At 43.0% G+C, this 18,511-nt stretch overlaps 1 protein-coding gene across 1 annotated transcript in view; it reads left to right on the top strand.

Moving 5' to 3' along the window:
* The window catches only part of LOC145337704 (voltage-dependent L-type calcium channel subunit alpha-1D-like), a 651,603-nt gene that overhangs the window by 609,308 nt on the left and 23,784 nt on the right, over positions 1–18,511 (top strand). The window contains exons 43-44 of the mRNA XM_080182539.1: positions 13,167–13,283; positions 16,097–16,464. Coding sequence (XP_080038665.1) covers positions 13,167–13,283; positions 16,097–16,464 — 485 coding nt within the window. The remainder of the gene's footprint in view (positions 1–13,166; positions 13,284–16,096; positions 16,465–18,511) is intronic.

Consider the following 18,511-nt stretch of genomic DNA (forward strand, 5'->3'; position numbering starts at 1 on the left):
TGGATGCTCTGTGTGTTTTCCAAAGGCTGGTTAGGGGTGCTTTGTGTTATGTCTTAGCCTGTGTTCTGTTTGTAATAGGATTATTTGGTGCTTCGGTGATGATATTGTTCTCATTTGGCATCTGATTCATTGCACTGCCATGCCATTAGATTGTTCATACTTGATATGATCTTAGTTCTGGGCATATGCTGATAATTTCTGTTGGCTTCCATATGCCATCATTAAGTTTGTGAAATTGGTCGCCTTTGTTTCTCTTGTTTTTCTGTTAACACATCTTTTTTTCTGAGAGTATCAATGACTGGGAAGGATTGTCTGCATTTGTCTCCCAAGTTGTAATTCCACATTAGTTCTGCAGTAAAATGAAATATGCAAGTTCAGAATAGATATACATATTCAGTTTTAACTATGCTACATAGCTAGTTGGCTGATGATATGTATTGCAGTGCTAGGTGTTTTGGCCCCAGTGTAAGCACAGGGTTTTCAATGGCACTTCTTGTGGTCTGTGATCCTCATCATTGTGTTGACAATGATGGTGGTCAAGAACAGGCCTCTGCACACCGGCAGGCTTGCAATCAATGGACCTATGGTGTCCACAACATATAATATCTGGGGTGAACAAGGTGAGTTGTTGTAGTGATACTTGAGTGCAATCGATCCCAGGGACAGAATCTCCAAGCCATTGTACGCTGAGTTTGGCACTGGTTAGTTAAACTATCACTTACTATCTCTGCAGGTGTATTTCAATGTCCAAAGTGGGAGAACATTTGCACCTGCAACAATATCCAGTTTTGCATGCAATGTGTGCTGTTCCTGTATCTAATCTGGACAGGGGAAAAGGCTTTTGTGGTATCACAATGCCAGTACATTCTTTGATGTTCAATGTGCTGAATTTCTGCTCACTTTGTGTAACATTGGTGTATCCTTATCGTCTAACCATGTAGCTTGACAAGATATGTCATGGGTTTTATTCAGATAATGTTTGTTATGGGGGTTGATTGGAATGCTGCACCTGCTTGGTTCCCATTTGTGATTTCCTGTGGCATCAAACCACTTGTTCCAGCCTTTGATTTCTGTACTGGCACTTCCAGTTTCTTCTGATGCCTCATGCCTTGCATACAGCATGAAAATCTGGGCAACTTCTGGATGCACATATGAGGCTGCATTGTTTCCTAGCTTACCTATAGTAGCTGCCATGCCAGTAGGGGACAAATTACACATAGCCTATAGACTCTGTCTATCCAGTCATGTGGCTTTATATTTGCGTCTGCTTTGAAATTGTGCTTCCAAACTGTAACCTTTGGGTTGGTCTAACAGGTCACTTTGAAATGCTTCCATAGGTTTAGATGCCATTATGAACTTGATTATTCTGTCAGCTAGCTTTGCTGCTGTAAAGTTGCAGTCTTGCCCCTTGTCTTTGCATCGACTTATGAATTGATCATTGACCTTTGTTGGCCATTACCCTAAAGGCATGAAGTACAGATGGTATATTAGGAAGTTGAACTTCACTCAATTGATCCTTGAGCATACATCATATCTTGTTTGGATTTTTAAGGTCATTATCCAACATACTTGCAGTATTGAATCTGTGGAGGCCTTCGTAATCTATAGCAATTTTTATTTTTATGCTTGTTTGTCCTGTTCAGAGATATTGGCCTGAATTTCAGGATGGTGAGTGTTTGGTGTTCATCATCCTGTGAGTTTAAGGGCAATACATCCTGACTCTGACAAGCTCACTGCCAGTTAATGCTCAAATGGGTTTTGACCGGCAGCAGGAAGAACTTCCATCTGCCCTTCAACAGAAGCCCACTTTGGAAAACTGTCAGCCAATTAAATTGGCCCACAGCTCCCCAGAGCTCCCAGGTCCCTGAGGGCGCCCCAAATCCCACTTGAGATTGAGATTGCTAACTTTTTCTATTTGGCATCTGATCCAACTGGGCCTGCCAGCTTAAAAATTGTGAATGGATGAGAAAATGCATTTAAATAACCATTAAATGGTCACTTAAGGACCATAATAGAGATGTAGATGGGCTTCCAGTCTGAGGCCCTGCCCACCCCAGTGTGAAATTGCATCAGGATCAGGGTGGGCAGGATCCTGGAGGGTATGCCATCCATGCAATTTTACAGTAGCATAAAACTCTGGTCATTCTCATCCAGAAAAGGGAACTATACACTTTGTCAAAACACAGTATATGTGGGTATGAGATCGGTTGCCTTCCGTTTGGGTGTTGGAAATTTTGTGATCATCCTACAGCTTTTTGTAGGATTATTAAGAGTATCCATCAGCAAACTTGAAAATAGAGTTGGAGGGGAATTTGGCCACACAGTCATAGGTGTTTAAGGTGTATAGTAAGGGATTGAGGACATAGCCTTATGGGGTACCAGTGTTGAGGATGATCATGGAGGAGGTGTTGTTGCCTATCCTTACTGATAGGAAGTTCAGGATCCAGTCACAGAGGGAGGAGCCGAGCCCCAGGCCACGGAGGTTTGAGATGAGTTTTGTAGGAATGATGGTTCTTGAAGGCTGTAGTCGATAAATAGGACATAGGTGTCTTTGTTATCTAGGTGTCCCAGGGTTGAGTGCAGGACCAGGAAGATGGTGTCTGCTGTGAACTTGTTGCAGCTGTAGGCAAACTGTAGTGGATCCAGGTAGTCGGGGAGGCTGGTATTGATTCATGCCATGATTAACCTTTCAAAGCACTTCGGAATGATGGATGTCAGAGCCACCGGCTGATAGTCGTTAAGGGACGTTGCTTGGCTTTTCTTTGGTACAGGGATGATGGTCATCTTCTTGAAGCAGATAGGGACCTCAGATTGTTGTAAAGAGATGTTGAAGTTGTCTGTGAACATCCCTGCCAGTTGGTCTACGCGGGATCTGAGTGCTTGTCTGGGTATCCCATCTGGGCCAGTTGATTTTCATGGGTTGATCTTCGGGAAGGCTGCTCTGACGTCTGTAATGGTGATCTTGGAAGTAGATTCGTCCGATGCTCTCAGAGGAAGGCATGCTCTCGCTGACCTCTTGCTCAAAACGGGTATAGAACGCATTGAGCTCATCAAGGAGGGATGCATTGATGCTGGCAATTTTACATGCCTTCATCTTGTGGCTGTTATGTCTTGCGGACCATGCCAATGGTCCATGTGGCTGACCTGGGACTCCAACTTGGTCCGGGACTGTTTCTTGGCATCTTTGATGGATCCCCTTAGATCACATCTGGCTTTCTTGTATGAGTCAGCCTGACCTGAACACCTCAGACCTAGACTTCAGCAAGCAATGGATATCTTTGTTCATGATGTGGAGATGCTGGTGTTGGACTGAGGCAAACACAGTAAGAAGTCCAACAGGTTTATTTGGTAGCACAAGCCACTGGTTTTCAGAGCACTGCTCCTTCTTCAGGTGAGTATGATTTCAATTCACAAACAGCATATAAAGACACAAACTTAATTTACAAAATAATGGTTGGAATGCGAGTCTTTACAGGTAATCAAGTCTTAAAGGTACAGACAATGTGAGTGGAGGGAGGGTTAAGCAGAGGTTAAAGAGATGTGTATTGTCTCCAGCTTGTTACTGAGATTTCGTAAGCCCAGGCAAGTCGTGGCGGTTACAAATAGTGTGACATGAACCCAAGATCCCAGTTGAGGCTGTCCTCATGTGTGCGGAACTTGGCTATCAGTCTCTTCTCAGCGACTCTCTGTTGCTGTGTGTCGTGAAGGCCACCTTGGAGAACGCTTACCCAAAGATCAGAGACCGAATGCCCGTGACTGCTGAAGTGTTCCCCAACAGGAAGAGAACACACTTGCCTGGTGATTGTCGAGCGTTGTTCATTCATCCGTTGTCGTAATGTCTGCATGGTCTCCCCAATATACCATCCCTTAGGACAATCTTTTCCTGCAGCGTATCAGGTAGACAATGTTGGCCGAGTTGTAAGTGTATGTACCGTGTGTCTGGTGGATAATGGCATCCGTGTTGATGATCCAGCATGTCTTGCAGAGGTTGCTGTGGCAGGGTTGTGTGATGTCATGGTCACTGTTCTCCTGAAGGCTGGGTAGTTTGCTGCAGACAATGGTCTGTTTGAGGTTGTGCGGCAAGAAGTGGGGGTGTGGGGATGACCTTGGCGAGATGTTCATCTTCATCAATGACATGTTGAAGGCTCCGGAGAAAATGTTGTAGCTTCTCCACTCTGGGGAAGTATTGAATGACAAAGGGTACTTTATCTGCCATGTCCCGTGTGTTTCTTCTGAGGAGGTCAGTGCGGTTTTTCGCTATGGTGTGTCGGAACTGTCGATCAATGAGTCAAGTGCCATATCCTGTTCTTATGAGGATGTCCTTCAGTGTCTGGAGGTGTCTGTTGCGATCCTCTTCATCTGAGCAGATCCTGTGTACATGGAGGTCTTGTCCGTATGGGATGGCTTCTTTAACGTGTTTAGGGTGGAAGCTGGAGAAGTGGAGCATCGTGAGGTTATCCATGGGCTTGCGGTACAGTGAAGTGCTGAGGTGATCGTCCTTGATGGAGATACGTGTGTCCAAGAATGCAACTGATTCTGGAGAGTAGTCCATGATGAGTCTGATGGTGGGATGGAACTTGTTGATGTCATCATATAGTTGTTTCAGTGATTGTTCATCATGAGTCCATAGGAAGAAAATGTCATCGCTGCATCTAGTGTATAGCATCGGTTGAAGGTTCTGTGCAGTGAAGAGATCTTGTTTGAACCAGTGCATGAAGATGTTGGCGTATTGAGGTGCAAATTTGGTCCCCATGGCTGTTCCATGTGTCTGGATGAAGAACTGGTTGTTAAAAGTGAAGACATTGTGGTCCGGGATGAAGCGGATGAGTTGTAAAATTGCATCTGGAGATTGGCAGTTGTTGGCATCACGCACTGAGGCAGTTACAGCAATGCCATCGTCGTGGGGGATGCTGGTATAGAGTGCTTAGACATCTATTGTGACGAGGAGTGCTCCTGGTTCAATTGTTCCATGTGTGCTGAGTTTCTGTAGGAAGTCCACTGTGTCGTGACAAAAGCTCGGGCTTCTTTGTTCAATGGATTTCAGGATGCCTTAGGCGTAGCTGGAGAGTTCTCCTGCAGGGTCCCATTGCCCGATATGATGGGATGGCCAAGTGTGTTTACCTTGTGTATCTTTGGGAGGAGAAGAGATCTTCAATGCAGGGAGTACGTGGGATGAGAGCACGGAGGGAGCTCTGAAGGTCCGGATCAAATGTTTGGATTAGTCTGTTGAGTTGACGGCTGTGTTCTTTGGTCGGATCTGCGGGTAACTGTCTATAGTGCTCCTCATTGTTCAGTTGTCAGTACACCCCTTTGCAGTAATCTGTCCTGTTCAGTATGATGCTGGCCCCTCCTTTGTCTGCTAGTTTGATGACAATGTTGTGGTTGGTCTTGAGAGCGTGGATGGTTTTGCGTTGTGCTTGGGTGATGTTCGGGGCTGTCTTGTGAGTGCGACTGATGAATCTGACATTAATGCACCTCCTGATGGCTTGGGCATACATGTCAAATCAAGGGCAGCAGCCTTTTGGAGGAGTCCAATTCGACGGTTTCCTCTTCAGTTGCTGCACTGCGGATCTCTCTGTCGGCTGTTCCGGTTCATCGGCTGTCTCATTGTGTTCACTGTTGGCCTCTCGAGGTTTGTGGAAGAACTCCCGCAGCCTCATTCGCCTGATGAATTCCTTTGTGTCTGCTGCGAGACTGATGGAGCAGAAACTGAGCCCTCGGCTGAGAACTTCGATTTCATCTGGTTCAAGTGTGTGGTCCAACAAGTTGACAATGGACTTCCTTGCAGTGGTATAGTTTTCTACTGCGGTACTGGAGGAGGCTTGATTGCTGCTGGTGGTGATGCCAAGTTTCTCAAGTTTCCTATTTTTGGTGTGCATGTAGTTGGCATAGTTCCTTTGTCTCGTCTGCTTGGCAGAGTTTTGCAGCTGGTCTGCGTCCTGAGTGCAAGCTGAGAGTATGGATTCTATCTTGGTTTTCAGGATGTGGCATTTGCTGTAGAACTGGCGTATGAGGTGATTGAGGAATGTGAAAGAGGTGCGGCGGCAAAGTACCTCAGTGTAGTCTGTGTTACAGGTTGACCTGTGTGGGTTTGTGATCTGTAGTCCTTTTGGTATCTTGTCTGCTTTCTTGCATCTTTGTAGAAACTTTATATTTGTGTTGAGATGTGCAATTTTCTTGGAGATCTTTTCCACTTGGAGCCACTTTATTTGGCTACCAAATTATTTTGGTCCACTTATATCCACTTTATTTGGCTACCGTATAAACCTGTTGGACTTTAACCTGGTATTGTGAAACTTCTTACTGTGTTTACCCCAGTCTGATGCCGGCCTCTCCACATCATGGCTACCATTGACACTGGCTCCAAGTCATCTACATGCACACCAAGAACAGGAAACTTGAGAAACTTGGTGTCACCACCAGCAGCAACCAAGCCTCCCTCAGTACCAAAGTAGAAAACAGTACCATTGCAGGGAAGTCTATTGTCATCTTGTTGGACTACACACTTCAACCAGGTGAAATCAAAATTCTCAGCCGAGGGTTCAATTTCTGCCCCCCCACCAAAATAGACCCCATCAGTCTCACAATAGACACAGAGGAATACATCAGGCGAATGAGGCTGTTGGAGTTCTTCCACAAACCTCGAGAGGCCAACTGTGAACACAACGAGACAGCCAGTGAACCAGAACAGCCGACAGAGAGATCCGCAGTGCAGCAACCGAAGAGGAAAGAGTTGAATTGGACTCCCCCAGAAGGCCTCTGCCCTTGACTTGACATGTATGCCCAAGCTGTCAGGAGGTGTATCAATGCCAGATTCATCAGCCACATTTGCAAGACAGCCCCGAACAGCACCCAAGCACAACGTAACACCATCCACGCTCTCAAGACCAACCACAACATTGTCATCAAACCAGCAGACAAAGGAGGGGCCATCGTCATACTGAACAGAATGGATTACTGCAAAGAAGTGTACTGACAACTGAACAACAAGGAGCACTATAGACAGTTACCTGCAGATCCGACCAAAGAACACACCCATCAATTCAACAGATTGATCAAGACATTTGATCCGGACCTTCAGAGAACCCTCCATGCTCTCATCCCATGTACTCCCCGTGTTGGAGATCTCTACTGCCTCCTGAAGATACACAAGTCAAACACACCCGGCTGTCCCATCATATTGGGCAATGCGACCCTGTATGAGGACCTCTCCAGCTACGCCTTGGGCATCCTGAAATCCATTGAATAAAGAACACCCAGCTTTTGTCGTGACAATATGGACTTCCTACAGAAATTCAGCACACATGGAGCAGTTGGACCAGGAGCACTCCTTGTCACAATGGATGTTTCAGCACTCCAGGACCAGCATCCCCCATGACGATGTCGTTGCTGCAACTGCCTCAGTACTCAACACTGACAACTGCCAATCTCCAGATGCAATTTTACAACTCATCTGCTTCATCCTGGACCACAATGTCTTCATCTTCAACAATCAGTTCTTCATCCAGACACATGGAACAGCCATGGCGACCAAATGCACACCTCAATCTGTCAACATCTTCATGCACAGACGTCTTCACCGCACTGGACCTTCAACCAATGCTCTGCACTGGAAACATCAGTGACATTTTCTTCCTTTGGACTCATAGTGAATAATCATTGAAACAACTATATGATGACATCAACAAGTTCCATCCCACCATCAGACTCACCATGGACTACTCTCCAGAATCAGTTGCATTCTTGGACACGTGTATCTCCATCAAGGATGGTCACCTCAGCACTTCACTGTACCGCAAGCCCACAAATAACCTCATGATGCTCCACATCTCCAACTTCCACCATAAACACATTAAAGAAGCCATCCCCTACGGACAAGCCCTCCATATACACAGAATCTGCTCAGATGAGGAGGATCGCAACAGAACCTCTATACGCTGAAAGATGCCCTCATAAGAATAGGATATGGCACTCAACTCATTGATCAACAGTTCCGATGCACCACAGCAAAAAACTGCATTGACCTCTTCAGAAGACAAACACGGGACATGGCGGACAGAGTACCCTTCGTTGTCCAGTGCTTCCCTGGAACGGAGAAGTTACGACATCTTCTCCAGAGCCTTCAACATGTCACTGATGAAGACGAACATCTCACAAGGCCATCCCCACACCCCCACTTCTTGCCTTCAAACAACCGTACAGCCTCAACAGACCATTGTCCGCAGCAAACTACCCAGCTTTCAGGAGAACAGTGATCACGACATCACACAAACCTGCCACAGCAACCTCTGCAAGGCATGTCAGATCATCGACATGGATGCCATCATCTCACGTGAGAACATCATTCACAAGGTACACAGTACATACACTTGCAACTCTGCCAACATTGCCTACCTGATACGCTGCAGGAAAGGATGTCCAGCGGGATGGTACATTGGGGAGACCATGCAGACGCAGCAACAACTGATGAATAAACACTGCTCAACAATCACCAGGCAAGAGTGTTCTCTTCCTGTTGGGGAACACTTCAGCGGTCAGGGCATTCGGCCTCTGATCTTCAGGTAAGCGTTCTCCAAGGTGACCTTCACGACACGTGGCAACACAGAGTTTGATAACTAAGCTCTGCACACATGAGGACAAGCTCAACCGGGATCTTGGGTTCGTGTCACACTATCTGTAACCCCCACAACTTGATTGGGCTTGAAAAATCTCACTAACAGTCCTGGCTGGAGACAATACCTTTAACCTGTACTTAACCTTCTCTCCACTCACATTGTCTGTACCTTTAAGATTTGATTACCTGCAAAGACTTGCATTCCAACCATTATTTTGTAAATTGAGTTTGTGTCTTTATATGCCCTGTTTGTGAATTGAAATCCTACTCACTTGATGAAGGAGCTCTAAATGTTAGTGGCTTGTGCTACCAAATAAACCTGTTGGACTTTAACCTGGTATTGTGAGACTTCTTACTATCTTTGTTCATCCATAGTTTCTGGTTGGGAAACACGTGGATTTGCTTGTTAGGCACATAGAAGGGGTTGTTTATGTATTACAAGTGCATGAATACACAATACTGCAAATAAATAAATTTGGACTCACCTTGGCAAGCTTCTTGACAGTGTTACATTTCTTTGATATGGTGGAGGTTGATCTGTAAATTGCATAAGCCATATTGACCTGCTTATACACGTCACTACAGACTTCCTTAGCATCAGCTTCCTGAATAGGATGCTTGCTCATCTTATGAAAAATAAATTTAAGGGTGCAATTTTCCCATCCTGGGACTAAGTTCTGTGGACAGGTGGGAAAATGGAGTGTTTCCCATTGTGGAGGCTAATAGAAAAACATGCCAAATCTCCCTGCTCAGTCCTCAGTAATTATGCAACCGGGTGTTTTGCACTGTACTCCCTGGCTGGGCAGGTTTGATGATGTCATTCACAATCCTATCTGAGCACCAAATTGAAAAGCTGCCCAACATCACTGACCTACTATTGAAGAATGAAGGTGGACCTCCTGAAAATGGAGATGAATTTCGATGGAACTCAAGGAAGATTCTGAGGCTGGAGGATGGATGACCTGCAGGACACCAAATCTGAAAGGTCCACTGGTTGATGCCCCCCCACCTACTGCTGTTGTGTTCCAGGGTCTTGAGTTGCTGTCTCACTCCATCCTGAACTCTGGAGGCAGCCCCAGACATTATTCAGGTGGGTCTGACTATCTACATGCCACGTTGTTCCAAATCTGTTTCTCACTGGCGTGTTTTCCTGCTTCGGCCATGGAGAATCTGGTGTGGGTGGATGGACCTTCATCTGTATCCTATTAATACGATGCAAATGAGGTTCACACTGTTCTCCATGGGGCTTTCCAAACTGCCATGACAGGCACCAGCAGAAGATGCTTTAGGAAATTCACGCCAACGTAAAACCAATTTTTGGGCCTTCCGTTGAATTTCCCCCCTTCCGCCACATTAAACCCACCAATGGGGGCATGGGAGAATTCTGGCCATATTCATTCTGGGATCTTCATTGCATAATTCCCAAGACCCCCTCACCAGAGGAAGTTGCCATCTCTTCCATATGGGAATTGTTAGACGTTTTCCCCAATTCTAATAATAAATAAGTACTTCCCTCAAGACAAGGTGCTGAATTAGCAGATCTACAACACCAACTAAGAAATCCTGTCTTTTCTCAACACTGTGCCCAGCAGTCAAGCTGTGAGCAAACCCACCAAATGTATCAGGAACTTGGTGATTTTTGTCCCCATTCTCCACCTGAAAAATGGCCATATGCTAATGTACTTTCCTGTCAACACCCCTATTGCCTGATTTAAGCTGAAAATGCTTGACATGCTGGAAGGACAGGCCATTAGCCCAAGATCCAGTCTCATCAGCATTTTACTAGCTATCCGTAGATACCAATCAAGTGTCCAGAGGCCATTCACTAGTCTGATAGATCAACTTGGGCCATCATCCTTGCCAGCTATGTACCTGAAAGTAATGAAGGTAAAGGGAAAATGAACCACCAGCAGCCCATGGTGCTACAACCCATGGTAGTACAAAGAGCCAACTGGAGAATGCCTACTTTTTCCCAGCTTCACTTGAAGGTAAGTTTAAAAGAAAGTGTTTATACTTTAAGTGGGAGCCTCCAGTGGTTCTTTAAATGATTGCTGGTTAAGCCATTGAAGAACCTAAAACCCTGAGTGAAATATACTCAATTTAGATGCATTTCAGACATAGGAGATAATACCAGAAAATTGGTGCTTTTTGCTTCAACCTGTGGCTGCAGAATGAGGTTCAATGTACCATTTTCCTCCCCGTCTGAGAAGCTTATAAGATTCTACAATATATTACCACAAGTGATCGCTGAAGCAGATTCAATCATAATGTCTAGGAGGAAAGTAGAAAGACGGGTGAAGAAGAAAATGAAAGCACAAGGAATAGAGTTCAGAAATGAAAAGTAGGTATCTGTAATGTGGAACCAGTGCCAGGACAGTAACAGTGGACTGAATGTTCTCCCTTTGTGCTGAAATATCTATTATAAGAAAATTAAAATAACAAGCATCTGGAGAAAATGAATCATTTCTGTCAACCACCTTCAACCATAATGAAATATTTCTGACTCACTGAGGCAGAAATTGGAAACCCTTGTGCATGCCTTACTCATTGGGTACATCTCAGGGCCAATTTCAGAATAATGTCTTGTACCCATATTGGGAGCGATTCTCCCAGCCTGCTGCAATGCTCCAGCAGCCCAATGGGCCAGGAGACATCAGCAGAGGCCATTTTGCAGACTTCCCACTGGGTGCCTGGACCTCCCTGCTTCTCCCAGCCCTAGATTTGTAGCGCCATCAGCTCCACACCAGAAATTGGCACAGAGCTAATTTCAATATTTAAATCCTCATCTGAAAATGATTAGTAGGCCCGGAGACTTAAGACTGTCCAAGATTCATTCTGAAAATCACACTAAAAAAACCCAGCAGAAGTCACTCCCATTTTCATGCAAATTGGGGACTTTGAATTTTTTTGGGAAAATCCCAACCATTATGTCTAAAGATGTCCACCCGATAATAGGCCGGGTACATTTTTTGGGTGTCCATGCCAACCATCTAAAACAGATATTGTTTGCCTTATGTGTGTAACTGAGAGATCTGACATCTGTTTTAAATTCTTTCTGCTAAATCCCCTTATCGGTGAAGCAGGGATGGAGCCTTCAGGATTCCTCAATGGCTGGTAGGATTTTTAAACATAAGTTGAAAAATTACTCTGTGGAGCCAGGAGAAGTAGAAGTGCTTTCTCAACTACACAGCGCTCCAGATTGATTTTTTCCCTAGGACTAGATGCAGTCCAATAACACAGGAACAATGATGCTGATGCAAATCTGGGTAAAAAAAAGACCCAGATGACCACAGGCTGTGAGCGGTGGTGATTTAACCTGAGGATCACCACACCTCAGACGAGGGGCAAGGTGGCAAGGATGAGAAGGCCAAGTCTTCGTGAGTAACCTCAGCCGGTACAAGAATTGAATCTGCACTTTTCACTCTGCATCACTAATCAGCTGCTCAGCCAACTGAACTAAACTGGCACTCCCTCTGGGGTATCATCAACATAAAGAAATGCTCAACCCAATTTACAAACCAAGTGCAGAAGATGTATTGAATAACATCAATGTATCCTTCTGCAGTTTCCCTCTTAGTGTATGTGCTTTGTTTCAGGTGTGTGACACCTCCTTCCATGAGTTCCTTTGAGGGTGGAGTCCAGGGTTTGACTGAAAGTTTGCTGCCATTTTGCTAGTCACGGACTTTCCTTCCCTGTACTTTGTATGTCAGCCACATCTGAGATTGTGGTGGCTGTCTTGTTGCCTGCTTTAGTCTGCGTTGTTCGACATTTGGTGTATAAAAGTCTTCTGAAAACAAGGTGGGAGAGGCGTGGGGGTAATGCAGAGAATTGGTCATCAGCCCCTCAGTTATGCACCTTCCCTAATTCGGAAAGGTCTGCAGCTCTTGGCCTATTAAGCTGATTTTTATGATTCAATATTGTCCAAATCGCCAACAATTTGATGAACAATCCACTAGTTTTGCCTTTCCTGCACTACTTCAGTGCTTACATGGCTCTAAGTTACTGTTCACAACTGATGCAGCACTCACTTCTCACTGGTTGACTTCCTCTTGGTAGAGAATTCACAGTATGAAAACAGACAACATCGTGGATAAGCCAGCAAAAGTGAATATTTCCACAAATCATAGCCAATCTTTGCAAGGAAAATTATAGTGATTTTTTGTTATTGAGGACGTGGACTTTCTTCTGTATGGGATGTTTGTATTCAGTATAATCATACAGCCCACACACACGGATAGTGGCTCATGAATCCAGCCTTCTGCTCAAACATTAGATAACTTTGATGTAGTAATCTGGTGCTTCAGCAAGTTGTACCACAAAATGAAAGATGTCAATTTCCCAAATGAGCTGAGCTATCAGAAGGAAGCACTAGATGTTTCCTTGTGGGAAAGAAGAGGCAACTAAACCCATATAATTCTCATGTACCTTCCCTGAAAAGTAACATTAGCACCTGCCCAGTTGCTCAGTGGGAGACATGTCTGCATGTCACCAGAAAAGCATCTGGGATATTAATATGAAGTGACATTTCTAGATGATGTATTTTATTTTGTAGGCTGGGCTTAGAACTCTACATGACATTGGACCAGAAATTCGTAGAGCAATTTCATGTGATCTACAGGAAGAGGATATTATAGAAGGGACTCAAGAAGAGGATGAGGATATATACAGAGTAAGTTAACACCCCTTCAGTAATTCCTATTTGTTGTTCTCTCAAGTAATATTCAGTTACACAAATCACCTAGTGACTGTTGTGGTGGCTCAGAGTATTTTACCCGAACAAATACCTGAGACAGTTTTCTGCAAAGGAACCACCTGAATTCAGAAATCCTCCTTTTAGAAGAGTAAAACTCTTGCATTATCTTAATTTACTTACAGGTATATAAATCGCAAACCCAGTTGGCTTGGACTAGCTCTTTTTATTTTTGCATAGCATTCATGACCACATTAACTGAAAATTAACTAAATGGTGATCAGTCTGTGGTGTAGTCCAAAAACACTAAGAACTGTCCTTGGTGGAACATGGTATAATTCCATCATGATGATGGTGCAAACATCGTTTATCTTCATATGCTGGTCCAAGTCTTAAATGACATGTTGGTTCTTGTCAAGCTGGTAAGTAAATATAATGCTTCTGACCAAATACAGTGGGTGCTCTTGCATCCATTGAACTTGAGAGTAGCAATGTTGTCATGTACTGTATACTTGCAAAGCAGCTATGTTACTTTGAGTACCAGAGAAAGATAGAATTTTAGTGCAGCCAATATATTCTTGCTAACAAACCTCAGCCAACATTGCTCAGTGAAATAGAAATTCCTCTTGATTGGTATCTGTGCTATTGCTGAACACCAGACGGGACACCATGGGGGACATAACTGGGTGCCATAGTGATACCACCTATATTGTGATACCACCCACTAAAAATTTCTAGCTGGATATGCTTTACTCATAGCAAAGTTTTCTTCTATTTGGGACGTCAGTGAAAACTGAAATGATTAATTCCTCAGTGTTCCACTGCAATGGGGTATCCTGTAATAGCGATAAATAATTCTCCTACTAAATTGTGACACAGAAATTTTTTACAAAGAGGTAATTTAGCTCAAACTCCCCACTTTCTTTGATGAACCTCAGTGCCTCCTTTCAGCATAACTTGCATAGAATATCAACTATTACCAATAGACTCACTGATGTAAACTAGCATCCCAGAGTCATGAAAGATTGTAAAATACCCTTTCAGTATACAGCTTCAAAAACATTGTTTGTCAAGAGCAATGGAAATTACTGAGCCAAACAATTTTCTCCTTTGCTCAACAATATCAGATCTTTTTGGTTTAACAAACACTACAGGAATTACCCATAAGGGGCTCTTTGAATATACTTAAAGATACAGAATGAAACTAATGTAAAATCATTGCTGAAAAGTCTGGCAATCTAATTTAAAAATGAGAGAGTTAATGCAGGCAGACTGAGGTGACAGAGATAATGTAACAGAACAAAAATTGATATTGGCATAGCAACAAATCACTGTTGAGTGGCTTTGACCCTGTCAGCTCCACAGGGGATCCATGATCTCATGACAATATCATGATGCACAAAGAAGCTACTATTTATACTCATCTAATAGTGTGGCACAGTTAAATCAAATAAAATAATAGGACGTTTTCAGTTGCATTTACAATTATTTCTGTTAAAAGTCTGAACCAAATAAGAAAGAAAAATAGCATTTAATTAAATATACGTGATGCAATTCAATTAGCTTCATTCTGCATGTGAAGGAATCCATTTGCAATCACTAAAGCTTGCACTGCTTGTCTGTTATCATTCCCCTTGAAGCAATACATGTCTGTTACTCTTACTTTTGTATTTACCTCATTGATTTCCTTTCCTTCGCATCAGGGAATAAGATGATACTTATATTGCTGCAATAATTTTTATTAATTGATTTACTGCTAATGAGACCTTTAATTGTACGACCACAAATTTCTGGAGCTGGGAGGCTGCAGGAGTAGGCAAATTCTGTTGTAAAAGAATCCAGATGCTGCTTGCATCTACCATTTTTCAGAAGAGACAAGACTGGTGGGTGAAGTTTCCTGTCAGCTATTTTATCAATTCTACCTGCAGTGGCTCCAATACTAATTATGCAGCGTGGCACAAGGGGTGGAATTAGCACAATTGCTCGACCAAGGAGCCCAGCATCAGGAATCTTGCTGAGGAGCATCTACCTGCCCTTGCTGCTGACCCCTGCCCTTGTGAACCTTACACTGCAACCCTCATCTCCTGCAATCACTCACCTATGCTTGTGTGCTTTGGATATCCTTGGCCTCAGGTAGGTGTAGTAAAGGCAGCAACCATCACCTCTCCATTTCCACTACCAAGAAAGAAAATGCTTCTAACCTCTAACTGGCCAGCAGGTCTGGGCAGGGTCCTTGATCTCTGGCAAGGCCTGCTACTGCCCTGTTAAATGCCTAATTGAAACTTCGTATGACTGACTTTCCTGAAAAGAGCCAATGTGGGGCACTTGCTGGCTCTCGCTGGCTAACAGGTGTAACATCCATTAAATACTGCCCAAGTCGTGCTTTAATGCCAGGATTGGATCCTGTCTGAAATGGGTCTCATTACTGCATTGACTTGGCAACTTTAAATGTGTATAATATTTGGCTGAAACAGCAAGGTACCAATGTCAAATCTTGACTACTCTTTCCTTAGATAGAGCAGAAGCCTCAGTAACAGCACAGTGAGACAGGGGGGTACCACCATGCAGCTGGCCCTGAAACCTTGACTCCCGGTTCAAGGATAGAGTTAGGGTTAGGGCTACATTAGACTGGAGGTTAGAACACCTATTCTGTCACACGTGCATCAGTGCAGATTTTCTTTCGTAAGAGCTCTAAATAAAACAATCACTCTAGATTACCTCTGATGAAAGATAAGTTTTAATAATTCATAATGAAACTTAGTTTTAATTACTTTTCTGTTGACATTTTGCAGAGAAGTGGTGGCCTCTTCGGCAACCATATCAACCACGTGTCTGGAGAAGAACAAAACATGATCCAGCAAACAAATGCCACACAGAGGCCTCTGCAGGTTAAACGGCCCTCAACTCCACCAATGGATGATTCTGACAAATCTCCTCCTTCCGCCAACTTTGAGAATTCTATATCCCATAATCAGTTTAACCACAGTTTATCAAGAAAGATCTCACCAAATTCCACTAATGCCAATCTCAATAATGCTAATGTGTCTAAAATTGCAAATGGAAAGCACCCTAACTCCTTAAATCATGAGCAAGCCACCAGTAAGAATGGCATTTCCCACACGTTGTGCATTGAAAAACCAAGGAAGTCAAGCAGCAGAAGGTAAGAATTTTCAATTGTTATTTTTATGTAAAGAGAGTGATGAGTTTTTTAAAATTAAGATTTGTTGATTGTAACCGATATGTAGGACCAAGTAATCAGCAATTGACTTAATAAGCAACTGCTTAAATTAAATAACAGAAATATTTTAAAATCTGCCTCAAAAAGTATAAATTATTTATTTTTTTAATGACAATAGCAGATGTTAATAGCGGAATAAACTAAATCCCAGAGGGAAATTTGGCTTATAGGTCATTTTTTTTTAATATTCTGAAAACAAGGAAGCATACTAATATTAGCAGTAAGAAGTCCAGTGACACTGTTGAGATTTTAAGAATTAAAAGTAAAATTTAATTAACAAGAATAAAAGAAAGCTTAAGCGCACAAAATTACACTTACACAGTTAAAATAATGTTACAAAACATTCCATCCTAAAGGCTTCCGTAAATAAATATTTTCCAAGCAACTCTCCCTTATAGATGTGTAACTATAAAAATCCACCAATGTCACCTAAGGCAAACTGCTGTCACTTTAATAAAACTATACTACATCACCTCTCAAACTTTAATGTGTAGAAATCCAAAACCTTTCAGAAACAATATTGCTTTCTGTTGCCCAGGTCTTTCTGGCTTGACTGGATGGCCAATTCAAACTTTACTTTCTCCCAACCCAGGGCTTTTTCCAGGAAATCTTCCTCAAACAACCAGCCCCAAATCAGCTCCACATCTCCCCTTTTATCATTTTTCCCTTTCATATTTGATTCTATTGTTCTTAGCACTCGTTTGAATTTAACTTTTCCCAAATACTAAAATCTTTGTGTCATTCTTATTGTAACCACTTTTGGGATCAAATAACATTCTCTTGTTTACATGTGAAACCTTTGCAAGCTGTAAAAATCTTTTATTCCTCGTCTCTCAATTCTTCAGACATCATGCGCACATGCGCGCGCACACACACACACACACGTGTCTATTCTTGCACTTTGTTCTAAATAAATATGTCATGGATCTTTCATGTGTATATGTCACAATTAACAAAATAGATCTCCCTTTTTAATTGAGGAAATTTGCTTCCTGATGCGAAACGTTTTAAACATGTCAATTTCTAATAATTAACATACCATTTCTCTACTTAATTATCAGGTTGTTACGAATCTAAAGAGCAACAGTTCAATTTTGCTGTGCTTTAATTGGTGGATTCAAAAGATTCTTGCAGTGAAACCATTTGAAGGAAAATTTACATTTATCAGTAAAAGAATTGATTGTAACTGGAATTTAGTCAAAGCAGATTTTCTTATGTTTTATTGTAAGAATAATTAGGAATAGAAACTATTTTTGGCGTAATTTATTTATTAAAGAAACAATAGGATAGCAGGTGGTATAGTGGTATACGACACTGGACTAACAATCCAGAAGTCCAGGCCCAGGCATGGGTTCAAACCCATCCACGGCAGCTGGTGGAATTTCAATTCAAATTAATAAAATCCGGAATTAAAAGATGATCAGTAATGTGACCATGAAACCACTGTTCATATAATCGTAGAACCCTACAGTGCAGAAAGAGGCCCTTTGGCCCATCGAGTCTGCACCGAACACAATCCCACCCAGGCCCTACCCCTTATCCATACATATTATACCTACTAATCCCTCTAACCTACCCATCCCTGGACACTAAGGAACAATTTCTTAGCATGGCTAATCAACCTAACCCGCACATCTTTGGACTGTGGGAGGAAACCGGAGTACCCAGAGGAGACCCATGCAGACACGAGAAGAACATGCAAACTCCACACAGACAGTGACCCGAACACAGAATCAAACCCAAGCCGCCCCAAATGTCGATTGTCATAAAAAAGCATCTGGTTCATGAATGCCCCTAAAACGTATTCCTATAAGAAAGGAAACCTGCTGTCCTGATTCCAGATGCGCGGCAATATAGTTGACTCTTAAGTATCTTCTGCAAGCCACTTAGTTGTATCAAACCGCAACAAAGGCTTCATAAAGAAATAAAACTGGATGGTCCATCCCAACATCAACCCAGACACTGGAAA

Source organism: Carcharhinus amblyrhynchos, chromosome 3, assembly GCF_965287045.1.
Source record: "Carcharhinus amblyrhynchos chromosome 3, sCarAmb.v2.hapA, whole genome shotgun sequence".
In the NCBI taxonomy this organism is placed as follows: Eukaryota; Metazoa; Chordata; class Chondrichthyes; order Carcharhiniformes; family Carcharhinidae; genus Carcharhinus; species Carcharhinus amblyrhynchos.